The 16,224-nt window shown below is 36.2% G+C and overlaps 1 protein-coding gene across 1 annotated transcript in view; it reads right to left on the bottom strand.

Moving 5' to 3' along the window:
- Positions 1–16,224, bottom strand: part of LOC138696254 (ankyrin repeat domain-containing protein 29) — a 227,425-nt gene that overhangs the window by 107,687 nt on the left and 103,514 nt on the right. Inside the window, exon 2 of the mRNA XM_069820942.1 lies at positions 13,465–13,575. Within this exon, the coding sequence (XP_069677043.1) occupies positions 13,465–13,575 (111 nt within the window). The remainder of the gene's footprint in view (positions 1–13,464; positions 13,576–16,224) is intronic.

Below are 16,224 nucleotides of genomic sequence, written 5' to 3'. Positions count from 1 at the left end.
ATTATAGGCAAATCTCATACGATTTTTTATGCTTGACCATATTTCTAACTTGAAATTATTCATAAGCATTCATGTTATGGTTATCTAAGTGAAGAGCGGAACTGACCTTCCAAATTGTGAGATGTGCGCAGACGCGAAAGTATTGATTTTTTCCGAGGGACGAATGTCATTGACCTTGATATAATCTAGAGAATAACATGAACATTAATACTGATATAACCTGGAAATTGATTTAGAATTGAAAAACGAGATGACAAATTGAATTTATTTGAATATTATTTGCAATTAACGCTAATTATTATAGTAACAGAACATAACCTTCTGCGACAGTATTGGATTTCCAGCCTCCGTGACGTTTCGCTAATTGTCTTTCGATTGCATATCCGAGAATAATCGATACTTGCAGTTTTATAATGGTACAATGGTGATTTTTCATTGGCTGAACAACTGAACTATAACGAATAGGTGTACCTTAATGAGATGTATTAAAGGGCTATTACCAGGTGTATAATTACTACATTTCGGCATGGTCGAGCATAAAGTTATTTAACAACGCTATATCAACTACTTGGTTATTTAGAGTCGATGGAATTGGTGATAGTGAGATGAGGCCGAGGATTCGCCGTAAATTATTATCGGATATTCGCCTTACGGTTAAGGAAAACCTCGGAAAAAGCCCATGCGGGAATCGAACCCACGCCCGAGCGCAACTCCGGATCGGCAGAAAAGCGCTTCAGCCAACTGAGCTACGTCGGTGCCTCATTTTTATTATTACTTATCTATACAAAGTGGAAATTTTGTGACTGTAAAAGAAAGCGATCTATAAGAATATGACTGTGGACTACTTTCTTAAAATGATGAATACTGTATTTTATTTGCTATGTAGTAAGTATAATAAGTATATGCTTATTGACAGCATTGATTTACAACCCAGATTTGTGATATATACTGTAGTTGAGGAATACATAATATTATGCTTTACTGGAAATTTTCGGATATTCTCGTGTACTCGTACGCAGAGATAACAGAATGAGTAATAACATAGCAACATAGAAAATACAATAGACCACCTTTCCGAAGGTGCTGAAGAGTGATGGTTCTTGTCTTCATTCATGTAATTCAGCCTTGATGTGGGACGCAAACTAAAACTTTACAATGCCCGGATGATCTCTCTTCACTGTGCAGTCCACGTGAATTTTTCTCTCTCTAGTGTGTGATTATGCGGAGACATGCAAATTTTCCTGGAAACTGAATTAATAAAGTTAAAAATCTCCATATTTAGGATTTCCGACGAATTCCATAATTTTATCAGGTCCAGTTTTTTGATTCGAACAAACGACCTCTGACTCTGAAGTTTCGTTGACTAGAAATAAATGTGCTAAATTTGATTAAAATTTCTTCACCTATAGAGAATTATTGAGAGCAGACGCACACACGCATACTTGCCCGATAATTTTACAATGGTTTATTTCTTGCCAGAAACCAGTTCGTAAGAATAAACCAAGGCCAGATTGCTTGCATGTAATGTTATAATGGCAATGCAGATCAGGAAGATATGTCGCATCTCGTTTAGCGTTGCACGTTCTGAACGAAATGTTTCTTTTTTGAGTCTGGCAAATACGTTACAAAATGTCAAAGATCGCTATAAAGGTCAGGCTCGTTCCTGCAACATTTCGGAGACGGTCTTGCCATACCATTCAGTGGACTACAAGTCCTTTCTAGCGCTGTGTACCTGGTAACCTTTTCCATTCTTTATCGAGCATTAAATTCGAGGGCCTTTGCAATGTGTATATCGTTTAACATCCTGCAATGTACAGGGACATCATTTTATTTTTACTTCAATTTTTATTGTACCTGCGTTTCTGAATGTACTTGATTCCCACCCCTTTCACTAATGTCCTTACTAACGTCAGTCACACAAACTTACGGCCGCTGTTGCTAGCAGTGAAGTAAACAGTACAAAGTATAGTGTGTTTCAGAAATATGTTGCGTTTTCTATAGAAGAAAGAGCTTATATTATTGAAGTTTATTTTTACACAAGTATGGTGTGTAGCATAACTGAATTTATCTGTGTGGACTGAGCACAAGTGAAGATTAGAGTTACCGAAAGTACGGTACCCTATAATATAGTGCGGTACTTAACAGCATTATTTAAACAAGAGTTTTATTTTACTGTTTGTAGGTATGAAGGACGATGATGAAAATTGGAATTACAATATAACCGAATGTGTATAACAGTTTTTTCTTTTTTTTTTTTTTTTCACAATTTCCTTATTATATCATTACGGAATATTTTCGTAGAAATGTCATTAATCTGGTAGATAAATTTAGAGCAAAAGAATGTACAGAAAGGAAGAAAAGTGTAAGATGGCCAACAAAAGTGACAGAAGATGCTAGAGAAAGGATGGAGCGAAGTCCTAATAAGTCGGTCAAGAAATTAGCTGTAGAAATTGGGGTTTCTTACGGAAGTACTCACAAAATTCTCAGGAATAAATTAGGTTAGTAATATGGCGAATAAAGTAAACATTACATAATGTATATAACCGCCTGAAGACTTGAGTTTGTGAAAAAAATTGTTACTATTCTACTGTTTTTTGATAAAATACTGTAAAGTAATGACCAAACTGAAAATCGTAATATTATATTTCCCTGTAACATAAATGGATACACTACTTTTCTCTCCTCCTATAGCTAGTAAAATGATTTGCTTACATATTGCACTAGCATCTCCAAACTCTTGTAATGGAAGGGGAGTAACAGTGTTTCCGAGCATAGCCAGGTTAATGTTAAAAATGTTAGTAAAAATAAAGTGATGTCCCTGTAGAATAACCATAGTTCGCTGAATAAAACAGAAAAGAATGCGTTTCTCTATTAATTTCACAGAATTTTTTTATTGAACTAAGGTGTAAATACAGATACATGGCGTTCATTAAAAATTTGTAAGCAGGAAATACACTTAAATTATTATCGTTTTACGAAGACCTATCGTCTTACAGCGTTTTATACGAGAAACAAGAAATCTGCTGTACAGAAGGCATTGTAAACTCTATTACTGTAACGTTATGTTATCACTATCATAATAACATTTAATAATCAGCATGTTTGATAGATTTTGTATTGGAAATTAATTTTACAGAAGATCATGTTATATAAGTCGGAGGTGACGCTCGGACGCATCTTAGAAATGTGGGAAGCAGGTTGGTGGATCCATTAGACTACTGAAAACTTAGACTTAAACATCATCCGAAAAGGGTAATACTGTAGTTAATTTAGTCTCTGCTGATGTTTGTTTCCTATTCAAAATAAGAACCGCCTTTAATGTAAACCTGACCGAAGAAGTCATGGCGCAAAGGGGGGGGGGAGAAAGAGTTCTTTACTTCTCATTCTTCATTGGATGTTGTTTAGTCAACTGTCCGAAGACAGGTTTGAACCTCGTTAAGTATCACCAATAAGGCACTGCTCGTCAGACAACTAAGCCAGAAGATAATGAGGTAAGATGGCCAGTTCCTTTCCGCCTCCGTTGCATACATCGCTGACTAGCAAACATATTACACTAAAGAGATTTGAGATATATACAAAATTAAAATTGTTCTTCCTCTGACATATCTCCAAGTGAGATGAACTGCTTAATAGTAATAATAATAATAATAATAATAATAATAATAATAATAATAATAGATTCATTGTGTATATTTATGTTATTTCATAATAATTTATAGCAAAAACGCAGTGTACTCTTACTCTTTCTTAAAATAATGCACAAGAATGTCTCATATAATGTGAAATTGTCTATAAAGTGATCTGTAGTATTGACAAACGAAGAAAGCCCCAAGTCCAAGTAATAAACCAACAACTTCTTCTACAATTTCATATGATAAAAATATAAAAGCGATTAGGAGACATTTAGACAGAATGAAATAGCATATTTATGGTTTTATTACATGCTTAGCATGAAGATTTCATTAACCTACAGTAAGTGTATTGAATACTATTCACAATAGTGGCTCGAAACAAAGCACTGTTGAAAGCGAATGTGTTCCAAATGGGAACAGACTGCAACTGACTTTCTTTATAACAACGTTTACGCAGACAACCACATCAGTCTGGAAGTATACGTTTTCTATAAATCATTCTAGTTGCGCACGCATCCTGGAGCTAATCAGCACACCAGTCTTGCATGCAAAACCGGTTTTCACTCTTTATCTGTTGTCTAACGAAAATTATTTCTGTATCTCTTTTACAGTTTATTATTGTCTGTTCTTTTCCATTTCTTGTATTTTTTTTTAATATCCTGGTAATGTATAATTTGAAAGGCAAGAGAGAACAATTTAACTGTAACGGATCGATACTGGATTCCGTAATTCTGATCTTATCTTTACGACTATAGACTTGGTAACTTGTAGTGAATATTGGGTCAATTGGGGTTTGTATCGACAGTCGAAAGTTGGAGACTCACAATCAGGTTCAAATCCACGTGAATATTTCTATTCACATGGTTGGTCATACATGAAAAGGGTGATGATAAATAATAGCTGGAATTTGGCAGCGACGTATGAAAAGACAGACATCATCTTTATCTGTCACTGATTTCACTTAAGACTTGCCAGCATATGCACTCGTCTCTGGATCGTGAAAGTCGACGCTCTCAGTGCAGAGACTACTGTAGGTGTAGATTTATTCAAGTGTTTAAAGGAAGATTATGTTATGTTCAGGAACTCGTGTGTCCGTAAAATGTAAAATTAATCTAAACCAGACTATAATAAAAATGTACTGTACATAATTACTTTTCTATTTTTAAGGAAGTTTATAATATTTTGTTCCAAAGCAAGTAAATAATAATAATAATAATAATAATAATAATAATAATAATAATAATAACAATAATAATAATCATAATAATAATAATAATCATAATAATAATCATAATAATAATAATCATATTATTATTATTATTATTATTATTATTAATTCATTTATTTATACTGGCAAGTTAAGGCCATAGGGCTTTCTCTTACACTCTACCAGGTCATAAAGTATACAAGCAATGAAAATTTAACAAATAGTTAAAGAACAGAATACTAACATATTACAAAAAAATAATAATAATAGCAGAACAAAATCGACACTAAACAACATGAAAATAATACCATAATAGAAAAAAGAAAGTAAAATACAGATCTAAAGATTGAACTTGACTGCATTAATTTCCTACTCTAATTTTCATTTAGAAATTAGTACCTGCAATTTAAATGTTGAAGCATTAAGGGGATTCCGAACGCCCTATGCGTCTAATATTAAATTATACTTAATTTTCTCAGCTTCTATCGAAGATAAAATAATCACATTTTATCCGCATGTACCTTGCGCATTGCTCTCAAATTTAACACAAGAATTTCCTCTTAAAACCAATTTTTAAAGAAAAAAATTGTAATTCTCCTTTTAATTTGCAGTATTACATAATTTTAGAAATTATAGCTCACACAGTCTCAATAAAAACTAACAAAAATACTTTTGGAATATCGAATAAAAATTGCATACTGACATACTGTAGACGTTGAAAAAATTAGTCTAGCGCGTTAGCCTACTGATCGGAGCTGCGCTGGGCATGGATTTGGCTTTTGCTTGGACTGATTGTTTTACTCAACTGTAAGGCAAAGTCAGGTAATCACGTGGCGAATTCTCGGCCTCATCTCGCCAAATACCACCTCGCTATCACTAATTTCATCGATGATAAATAATAATTGATACAACGTCATTAAATAACTACTAGAGATAAAAAAGGTTTATGAAGCGATGAAATTTAACATTACAAGGATAAGGAGTTCCGAACCTCCTTAAACATGTATCCATAAAAACAAGAAAATTATGTACAGTTTCCCTGAAAAAGGATGAGACGATTGAATATTCCTAAGTCTCAGATGTGAGACACTGAGCATGATCGGAGACCAGAGCACTGATACACAAGATAACGAATATTGAGTTACTTAAATTCAGACTATTTGGTTTGTTACTACCATCGTTCCGAAATTCACTTCAAAAACTGCAAAAAATATGATAATATTACGTAAATGAAAGATAAATATATACATAAATCGTGTAGTTAAATCGACAATGGACCTTCATGACTAGATCGACACTCCACACAGAAAGGAAAGCTTTCATGTCGTTTCAATAGCTCAGACGGTAAGACTTCTGCGTGTTGTGTAGAAGAGTGCGAGTTCGATTCTTAGTCTATACAACGATTTTTTTTGTCTAAATAACGTTGAAATAAAGTTTTACAAAGTCCTGAGATTAAGTGTTAATGATCGCAAACAATACAAAATTACAAGTTATAATATTATAAACGTTAATCTAATGAATGCATTTATACACACATATACAATGTAAATGCATATATATTAAAAACTAACAATTAAAATGAAATTATAAAAATATATATAATAATAGACAAACTTTTACAAAGGTTTAGAGTCCTTAGGCAATGTAATTTGTTGAGTAATTATTACAATATTTTATTAATAGCTTTCCCATTTGTGTAAGAAATGCACTCGCACAAAACAATTTTTGTTAAAAGTATGGCTTTAGATTATTTCATTCTCACACCTTCAGTTGATTTTAACTATTTTATCTACGTGTTTGCAATAGTGTTTAATTTAGTATGCATTCAATTTTATTCATATTATGATTGAATGGAAAAGCACTGTTGCAGTTATTGACTAATTACATATATTAATACTAATTATTAAATGCATCTGTTAAGTAACCAATTGCAGTACCTTTTGCAAAATCTTGAATGTTTAAGTTGTCAATAATATTTCTGTACTATATACTATAATACGTTAAAAGAATTTGCAATAGATTTGGGATCCTCTACTTTATAATCATTGGTTTTAGTGAAAAAAATATTTTCTTTCTTAGAATATATACAAGTTTAAATTTAATAATATTCCGAATAGATTTAATTGCATTATATGAATTTTGTAGTTTTCTATTCAAATATATTCTATTTCCCTCTTTCATAATTTTTGATAAATTACACTGTACTCCTTGCAGTATTTAAGAACATGAGGATCATTACATTGCAACTCATTACATATAGATTCTTCTTTTTAATACATGAGATTTTGAAGTCCCTGCGTTATCTACATGTTTTTACTTTTGAATTTTTTCACAACATTGAGTGGAGAAAATCCACTGAAGTGATTATGAAATTAAGTGAAAAATGCAATACATTAACTCTTAATATCAGTAGTACCAGTATCATATACGTTTTTCCAAGATTCATTTTGTAGACATAAATGTAAATAATCATTAGATACAACATTTGCGATCCTTTTTTAGTTTTTAAATTAATATTTTGAAATTGTTCAGTGACATTGGAAACACTTAGGATTTGTTTATCATGTTCAGGCAAGCCATTGATTATAGGTGATGCCGAATAGGAATTCAGTCTAATTCTGTGTACAAAACATTTATCAATGGCTGTGCTACTTCAGCTTAGATTTAATTTGATTAGTTTCGCAACAGTTGGACTTCCTGTTATATCCTGTTATTTAGATATTTAATTTAGGGTTGATTTATTAACTCTTACTATGCAAGATGCCTCTTATTTCAATAATTCTATATCACGTTAAATAGTCATTGTCTACACTAAAGTATTATCGTCATCCCTCATTTCTCATCGTAATGGCGAACCGACGTGACATGAGACAGCGAGTTATAGCTCTAGTTGAGGCTGGATAAGGGGCTAGATCTGCTGGCCGTTTGGTCGGTGTTCCTGGAAGTACAGCCGCGAGGTGTGTTATCGTTACCAAAATTTAGGGGAGGTCGAAAATCGCCCTATTCCTGGGCGTCCGCGGATTTCTTCATTGGAAGAGGATGCTCTCTTATTCGAGACAGTTCGACAGGACCCCTTTCGGACTGCTAACGAAATAAGAGCAGTATCTAACTTTCCCGGCTCTTCACAGACTGTGATCAGCAGGTTGAGGAACCACGGTATTAGGAGCCGGAGGGCTGCGCAAATGGAAATATTGGGGGAAGCACAAGCTGTCGACCGTCTTGCCTTCGCTACCAATCGAGTGGATTTCGATTGGAGAAATGTAATTTTCTCCGACGAAACAACCTTCTCGAGTGATTACGAAGGTCCTGTCCGTGTCTATCGTGAGGATGGTATCCGACATGACCAGCGCTATGTGCACCGACGTGAAAGATCGGGGCGCTTTAGCATATCGTGTTGGGGGTGGATGTCTTACGATGGACCTGGCGTTATAGAAGCATCTATGGCCGGTTTAATGCGGGAACTTACGAGCACATTCTGGAAAATATATTCCTTCCCTCCGCCCGAGAATGTTTTCCCGAAGGAACATTGCTCTTCCAGCAGGATAGCCATCCCGTGCACTATGCTGCAAGCATTCAAAGATGGTTTCAAAGGAGACCCGAGATCGAAATCATTAATTGGCCTCCGAAGTCACCTGATTTGAATGTCATCGAAAATTTATGGGTGGAATTGAAAAAGAGAAGGATAGTCCCTATGCCCACCGACGCCCTCAAAATCGAGACGAATTGTGGGATCAAGTTGTTGACACCTGGGAAGATCTCGCCGGGGATCAGAACTTATTTCACAATCTCGAGACATCCATGCCGGATCGACTTAGATCTGTAATAGAAGCTGATGGCATGTGGACAAGATTTTAAGTTAACAGGTCTCTTTTTGTTTCTTATGATTTTTGTTTGGGGAAGAATACTTTTAACTTCCAAGTAAGTTTTATTTATTTTTTTTTGACGAGGTTCAGCCAACTTGTAAAACCCAGAAATTGGGCATAAATTATTCATATTTTTCGACAAATTAGACAGTCGAGGAACTCTGAACAAATTAATTACACCTCAATAAAAAAAAGTTTTACCCGGGATCGAACACGAGACGTTTCGGTTATACAGCGGAACCAACACGCTACTATATGAGCTACCGAGACAAGACAGTGACAGCAGCAGTCCAGAATGTAGATCCCTTAGCAGGCATTTGCCATTCGGTACAGTGAAGCAATGATATTTTGTGACTCGAGGTATGTTGTGAAATCCTGGCCTTAAATGGCAGTCTTCTTCGTGATCCTTATTCTGGTCCTTGTCCTTGTTGTGGTCCTTGTAACAATTCTTGTTGTATACATATGTTATGGTACTTATTGTTACGTCGATATCGAGTGAACCGCGCTGTAGAACTTTAACTTCCGACGACCAAGAATCGTCTCATTCTTTTTAAGGGTAACTGTACGTACAATATGTAGACCATGGTTATCGGAAGAAAAATAAAGTAGCTGAACGTGCGAATTCTGAGGCAGTAGAGCAAGTGGACGGCCTCAAATACTGTACTTGGAGTGTGCTATAAGCAGAAACATGAGCTGCTGCCTGAGAGTAAAAAGGATTATAGCAATGGGAAAAGAAGCTTTTAATAGAAAAAGGAGCATCTTCTGCGGACATCTGGAGAAAGAACTAAGGGAGAGATTAGTTAAGTGCTTTGTGTGGAGTGTGGCATTGTACGGAACAGAGACATGGACATTACGACGAAGTGAAGAGAAGCAACTACAAGCATTTGAAATGTGAATATGGAGAAGAATGGAGCGTGTGAAATGGACAGACAGAATAAGAAATGAAGCTGTGTTGGAAAGAAGAGTGGGTGAAGAAAGAATTCTGAAACTGATCAGGAAGAGAAAAGGGAATTGGTTGGGTTACTGGTTGAGAAGAAACTGCCTAGTGAAGGATGCACAGGAAGGAATGGTGAACGGAAGAAAAGTTCGGGGCAGAAGAAGAAATGAAATGATAGACGACATTAATATATATGGATCATGTGCAGAGACTAAGAGGAAAGCAGAAAATAGGAAAGATTGGAGAATGCTGGGTTTTCAGTGAAATACCTGTTCTTGGGCAGAAAACTATGAATGAATGAATGAATGAATACATATAAATTCTACACCTCAACTCTACATCCCGTGGTTGTAGCCAATTGCATGATCTACAACTACACGAATGGACATTCGTTCTCCTTCTCCACTAACATACACAAAGCCTATAACTTGAGCCCTGCGTTTGGTTTAGTCACAAAGCAACCCGCAACAATGTAGTTGCGTAGGGGGTATAGATCAACAGCCTTGAACCCCAGACACATAGTTCAGGTCTGCCTTCAGTGAGTAAGGCAGTCAACATGCCGAAATAAAGCAATCAAGTACTCACTGTAAATAATTTTGTTTTACTCAGATTTATTGTATTATTGTAATTTAAATCATTTAATTATTCATATATTTATAAGTAACCTATGTATTTACATAGGTTCTGTCCAGTTACAACGTTCACGTATAAAACAAGTATTCATAATTAATTTCTGCAATCTGGAATTGGTGACGTAATATATGGAGAGAAAAATCTACAAACATTTCTATATGAACGAAAATTGAAACATCAGGGTCGAAAAATATTTTATACATTTAAATATTAACAGTTTTTAATTGTGAATATTCAAATTTCAATCCTTTCAATAACTTGCCATATTATTTACTTCTAAATTCATTTTCACTTATATATGTATTTCTTAAAAAAAAGTGTAATTTAAATACTCAAAACTCTGTAAATAGGAGAAAATCAATGAGCTTTGTTTTTTACATGAAAAATATATTAAGAAACAGAAAGTATTTAAAATCTAGATGCGGTTTATTTATTTTGAGAATAATCTTCTGTTGCCCATAAGGTGGTTTTAAATAAATATTTAGTTTGTTATTAAATCCCGTGGCAGTATATTTTGTACGTAAGTACTGTTATCATTGGTCAGTATCTATACGATTAAGCAGATGTACACACACGAAACGGAGCGGGGAGACGGCCTCATTACAGCCTTGAAGGTCTGACCCGCAGAGCGAAGTTAGTATTACCCATGTACATCTAACTTGTACTCAAAGTAACCAAACGCAGGACTCTACCTATAACTAATGATCGATTCAAATATATTATGTAATAATAATAATAAAAATAATCCTGGGCGCGACAGCTCACAGAAAGCAAAGACCGACCAGCCGGCCTCACGTCCATATGCCTCAGCAGACGTGGATGAACATCCAACCAGCACGGGAGTATCGTGTGGCTAGCACGTTGATTCTCTCAACAGTTTAGTGGTTCGCGGAATCGGATTTCTCTCTCTACCGTAGCTCACAAAATTCATCACAATGCTGGGTGGGCACAGGTCCCATACATTGGCTGAAATTTCATGAGAAAACGTCTTCTTCATGAAGACCCGGACCAGCGCTCATTCCGTACCTTAGGCCGCAAAGCAACGGAGCGGGTCCAGATATCAATAGCTATGAAGTGAAATTTATTTAGTGAAATAAACGATACAAAACCGAGAGTCCCGGATTAAAAAAAATTAAATTAAAGCCATATGACTAAATTAAGACAAGACACAATTATACTTTTGTTTACTAAAATAGTATTAGCAAGATTTGGTAAAAAACGAACTAATCGGCCTTGTTGATTCCGTGCATTACCCGCTTAGCGAGAACGAGGAAAGGGACCTCTGACGACATCAAAGAGCATTCAATTGGAAATCACTGTGATTTTAACAATTCTAATTAAGTTCAATTTTAGTGAACAAAAACAGTGCTGGGGAAGAAAGAAATCTAAAGTACTCGGTATCAGCAATAAGTCTCCAGGCTATATGTAGTGCACATTGCCTAAAAAAAAAAGCATGGTTCGCGTACGATGTAATCGAAACACTCCGACATAACAGCGATGCGTAATACAATAGCCTGGGAATACTCAAAGTAATACGACACCTACAGGAAGACTGTAAAAAGTAAGATGCGTATGAATTCCACCCGCTACTTTTCTAGACTAGGGCATTAGTTAAGTTTAACAAATACTTATATGGTTTTAGCATTTAATTGCAGGTGTGAGTTGAAATGAATTTTGGGAAGGGTACTACTTCCCAGCATTGTGGCCTTAGAAGATCTGTTGCGCTAACCCTTGAGCTAGACGCATTCTCAACCCATATCGGCTCACTAAGTTAATGTTCGCTGCATATCCAGTTTTCGAGCGGGGTTACTCGTCCTCAGACAAGTCCCTTCCGTGGTATACTACTGTATATAACGTCTTTGCTTTCATGCGTCGCTGGCCTGCGTTCAGGTGATACTATGGAATGATGACTGGAAATTGAACGTAATGATGTAGATAGTATAAACCCGAGAAAAATCCCAACAGTAACCTCGTCCACCACAATTAATTGTCTTTATGCATTTTTTTCCATGAAAAATTCTAGGCCAGACAGTGACTCCAAGGCCGAAGGTCTGATCACACAGCCACAGCAGGAGATGGCGAAGTTAGTTATGTTATGGTACAGTATAATGGTTAGTAGGCGCCGAGGAGCTCAGTTGGTAGAGCACTGGAAGGTCCAGGGTTCGACCCCGGCGGTAACAGAATTTTCTGATGGATAAACTTCCAGAACGTCCCCAAGATTCACTCAGCCTCCTATTAAATTGAGTACCGGGTCTTTCCCTGGGTAAAAAGACGGTCGCAGCGTGGAACTCTAACTCCATGTCCATATACCATTCATAGCTTGTACGGACAACCTTTACCTTTCATATAGTCTACATAAGATATTTATATAATTTATTATTATTTCTCTATATCTATATGAACGTTACATGAAAGCCATAGTCGTGGATTTAAATTTCGCCTAGCCTAGAGCATGGATGTGAGTGAATCCAGAAATGCATATAGAGTGTTAGTTGAAAGACCTGAGGGAAAAAGACTTTGGAGAGGCCCAGACGTAGATGGTATGACAACAATAAAATGGATTTGAAGGAGATGGGATATGATTTTAGGGACTGAATTAATCTTGCTCAGGATAGGAACCGATGGCGGCCATGAACCTTTTTTTTTAGTAGGTTATTTTACGACGCTTTATCAACATCTTAGGTTATTTAGTGTCTGAATGAGATGAAGGCGATAATGCCGGTGAAATGAGTCTGGAGTCCAGCACCGAAAGTTACCGAGCATTTGCTCATGTTGGGTTGAGGGAAAACCCCGGAAAAAACCTCAACCGGGAATCGAACCCGGGCCACCTGGTTTCGCGGCCAGACGCTCTAACCGTTACTTCACAGGTGTGGACGACAATGAACCTTCAGATTCCGTAAAAGCCATTTGTAAGTAAGTAAGAGCATGGCTGTTTGTCCGTTATTAGTGATATATACTGTGTTGTCTCAGATGGAGACACGAAATTTTAGAAGGAAATTGTTATTCACACGCAGAAGTTCTATGTATTTTCGTAATGCTTGCAATTTCTCTTCTTATGTTGTCTCTAGGGTCCTCCATAGTGTGGGAATTATTCCTGTTTGCGCTATTTTTTTTTAGGTTGTTAATAATAATTTTACCGAAATAGTCGAGAGTATGTGAATGCAGGGTAGCAGCATACACACACATGCTTACCTTGTCCTTGCTGTCGACGTGCACTTTGCCGCTGTCCAGGACGCGTCGCAGAAGCTCCACGTCCCCTTGGAGTGCAGCCAGGTGGAGCTGCACGTCCGACGGGGATTCCTTCTGCAACATAAATTAAGCCATGCTCATTATTATTACAAGATGGAAATCTGTGCATTACAATGAAGTTACTATTGCGGCTTAGTCTACCTACTGCATAAAAATAATAATAATAATAATAATAATAATAATAATAATAATAATAATAATAATAATGTATTAATTTATTCTCTTCCTGTCTGTTGCAAACTTAAGTAGACCTAAGTTAAAACAGTCATATAAGTTCAAACATACATATGGATAGTAAAAGCAAAATAACCTATAAACAACGTAGGTAAACTCTGGACATACATACTTAGCACCTCGCATATCGCTCATATGAAATTAATGGAACAAATTTGTTTTTAACAAAGAGGTATCGATCGATAAGCGAAATATTTTGATTGGTCTGTTCAAGGTCATTGTATGCAGGCTGTCATCTTATTCTAGTTAGTTTCATTCACTGACGCAGGTGGTCCGGAATCGAGTCCCGGATTTTTCATTCGCTGAACACCGGGTGGCGACACACGGAGGGGGCTGGCCTAGGGACGAGAGGGATTTCGAAGAAAATATTCTGAAATTTTATGAGTGCATTTCATATCTCGAACTATGGAACTAAGTATGTTCAGGTTATGAATTACGCCTATACTGGATCAATGTCGAGAAATCACGTTAGTTTATAAATTCACTAGTATCTAATTCTGTAGGCTGAAGTTTTCAACAAATTAAAATCACGTGAAACGAAATGTAACAATTTGAGAAAGTTGTAGAATTTCTGTACTGTCTCCCAGGAACTTCTACACCTGTGAAAAGAGAGACAGAGTATTCATTGATGAAAACCATTTGGACACCTGAAAGGAATAGATTCCAAGTAAATACGGTAAAACATTGCTTCAAATTGAAAGTCAGTTCAGGGTTTTCATGCAGTGATTTCTATGACTTCAACAAAGAAAACACTTCTTTTCTAAAGTAAGTAGCTAGATTCCTCCCAAAAGTACCAGAATTATTATAGAATGACATAATTGATACTATGTATGTTTAAATCAATCAAATTAACCTATTTGTTCATATCAGTCATGACATTACGTTATGAGAACAAGATTTATGACATATTCAGTTTTGCTGTTAATTTTTTATGTACTGGTACAATGTAGTGGATAGTCTTCTTTAATGCAAATAATATCCCCAATTTTTTTTGGAAAACAAAAATGTCCGTATTTTTGTATTCAGAATTGTGGCAACCTACGTAATTATTACATTATCAGAAATTAGATTTCACAATAGAAATTATACGCAAATTTGAGATAGTAGACATGAAAGTCTCCATAATACAGTAGATATGTATTGTAAACAATGCAACAGTGATCATAGCCACCGACTTAGATCAGACCCGGAGTTGCGCTCGGGCATGAGTTCGATTCCCACTTGGGCTGATTACCTAGTTGAATTTTTTTCCGAGGTTTTCCCCAACCGTAAGGCGAATATCAGGTAATCTATGGCATATCCTCGGTCTTATCTCGTCAAATACTATTCGCTGTCACCAATCCCATCGACGCTAAATAACCTAGTAGTTGATACAGCGTCGTTAACCAAGTAGAAAAAAACAATGATCTTTTCATGGTCTGTTACAAACAGCCCAACTTTAGGAGTAATATCACGAAGAAGCTCTTCCTTTCGGTATGCACGTGTACAACAATCGACATTGTGTGATATGTGATATGCTGGAGTGCATATACCTCTACAGATATATTTCGAAAGAGTAGCTCAGGTTTGGATGCGAATGCACCGCTAACAGAATGGCTGAAGTATCAACTTTCTATGTTAGATATTCGAGCTCAAATCTCAATGAGTCCAAACAGAATTTATAAGAGACAGCATTCAGTCAGAGTTTCTTGGGCAAGCCTACTTTTTTTTAAAGCAATTATTAAATAAAATTCAATTATTAATCATACTTCACATAATCATTCTTATTACAGATGCAAAAGATAATGGGAAAACTATACAGGGCGTTAAGAAAAAAATATCCAATATTTTAGGAGATGCTAGTATGCTTCAAAACAAGAAAAAAAAATTGTCTAATAAACATGGGTCCTACAACACATACTTTCTGAGATCTGAACACTTCTTCATAGGAGGTGCTCAATGTGACGTCCATTCATGGCAATGCATTCCCTTGCCCTTCGACATAAGGAATCACGCACTCTTTGAAATTGACCTGATCGTTCTTGATAACCAAAAGTCTAGGGGATTTAGATTTGAGGAACCAGTAGGCCAAGGTATGGCACCTCCCCAATCAATCCAGCGGTCCTGAAATGTCAGCATCAGGAGTTCACGCTCATTGCGGAAAAAATGTGCTGTGTGCCATCGTGCATGAACCACATCTGTAGTCTTTGCTGACGTGGCACATGCTCCAGCAAGGTAGGCAATACATTAATTAGTAAATCCTGATAACGAGCCCCAGTTAATCTCTGTGGTAGCACGTATGGCCCTTAATCTATCGCCAAGAACGCCTACACATACGCTGATTGAGAATCAGTGCTGATGCCTTGATTCTTCAAGTGCATGGGAATTTTCATCAGCCCACACATGCTGATTACGAAAATCCACAACACCATTTCTGCTGAACCCCGCTCATATCCGCAACCAAACTTTTCTTTTCAGTATTCCTAGCGA

The sequence above is a fragment of the Periplaneta americana genome, chromosome 3 (assembly GCF_040183065.1).
Source record: "Periplaneta americana isolate PAMFEO1 chromosome 3, P.americana_PAMFEO1_priV1, whole genome shotgun sequence".
In the NCBI taxonomy this organism is placed as follows: Eukaryota; Metazoa; Arthropoda; class Insecta; order Blattodea; family Blattidae; genus Periplaneta; species Periplaneta americana.
Note: the sequence above shows the minus strand (reverse complement) of the source record. Positions and strands in the feature narration are given on the sequence as shown.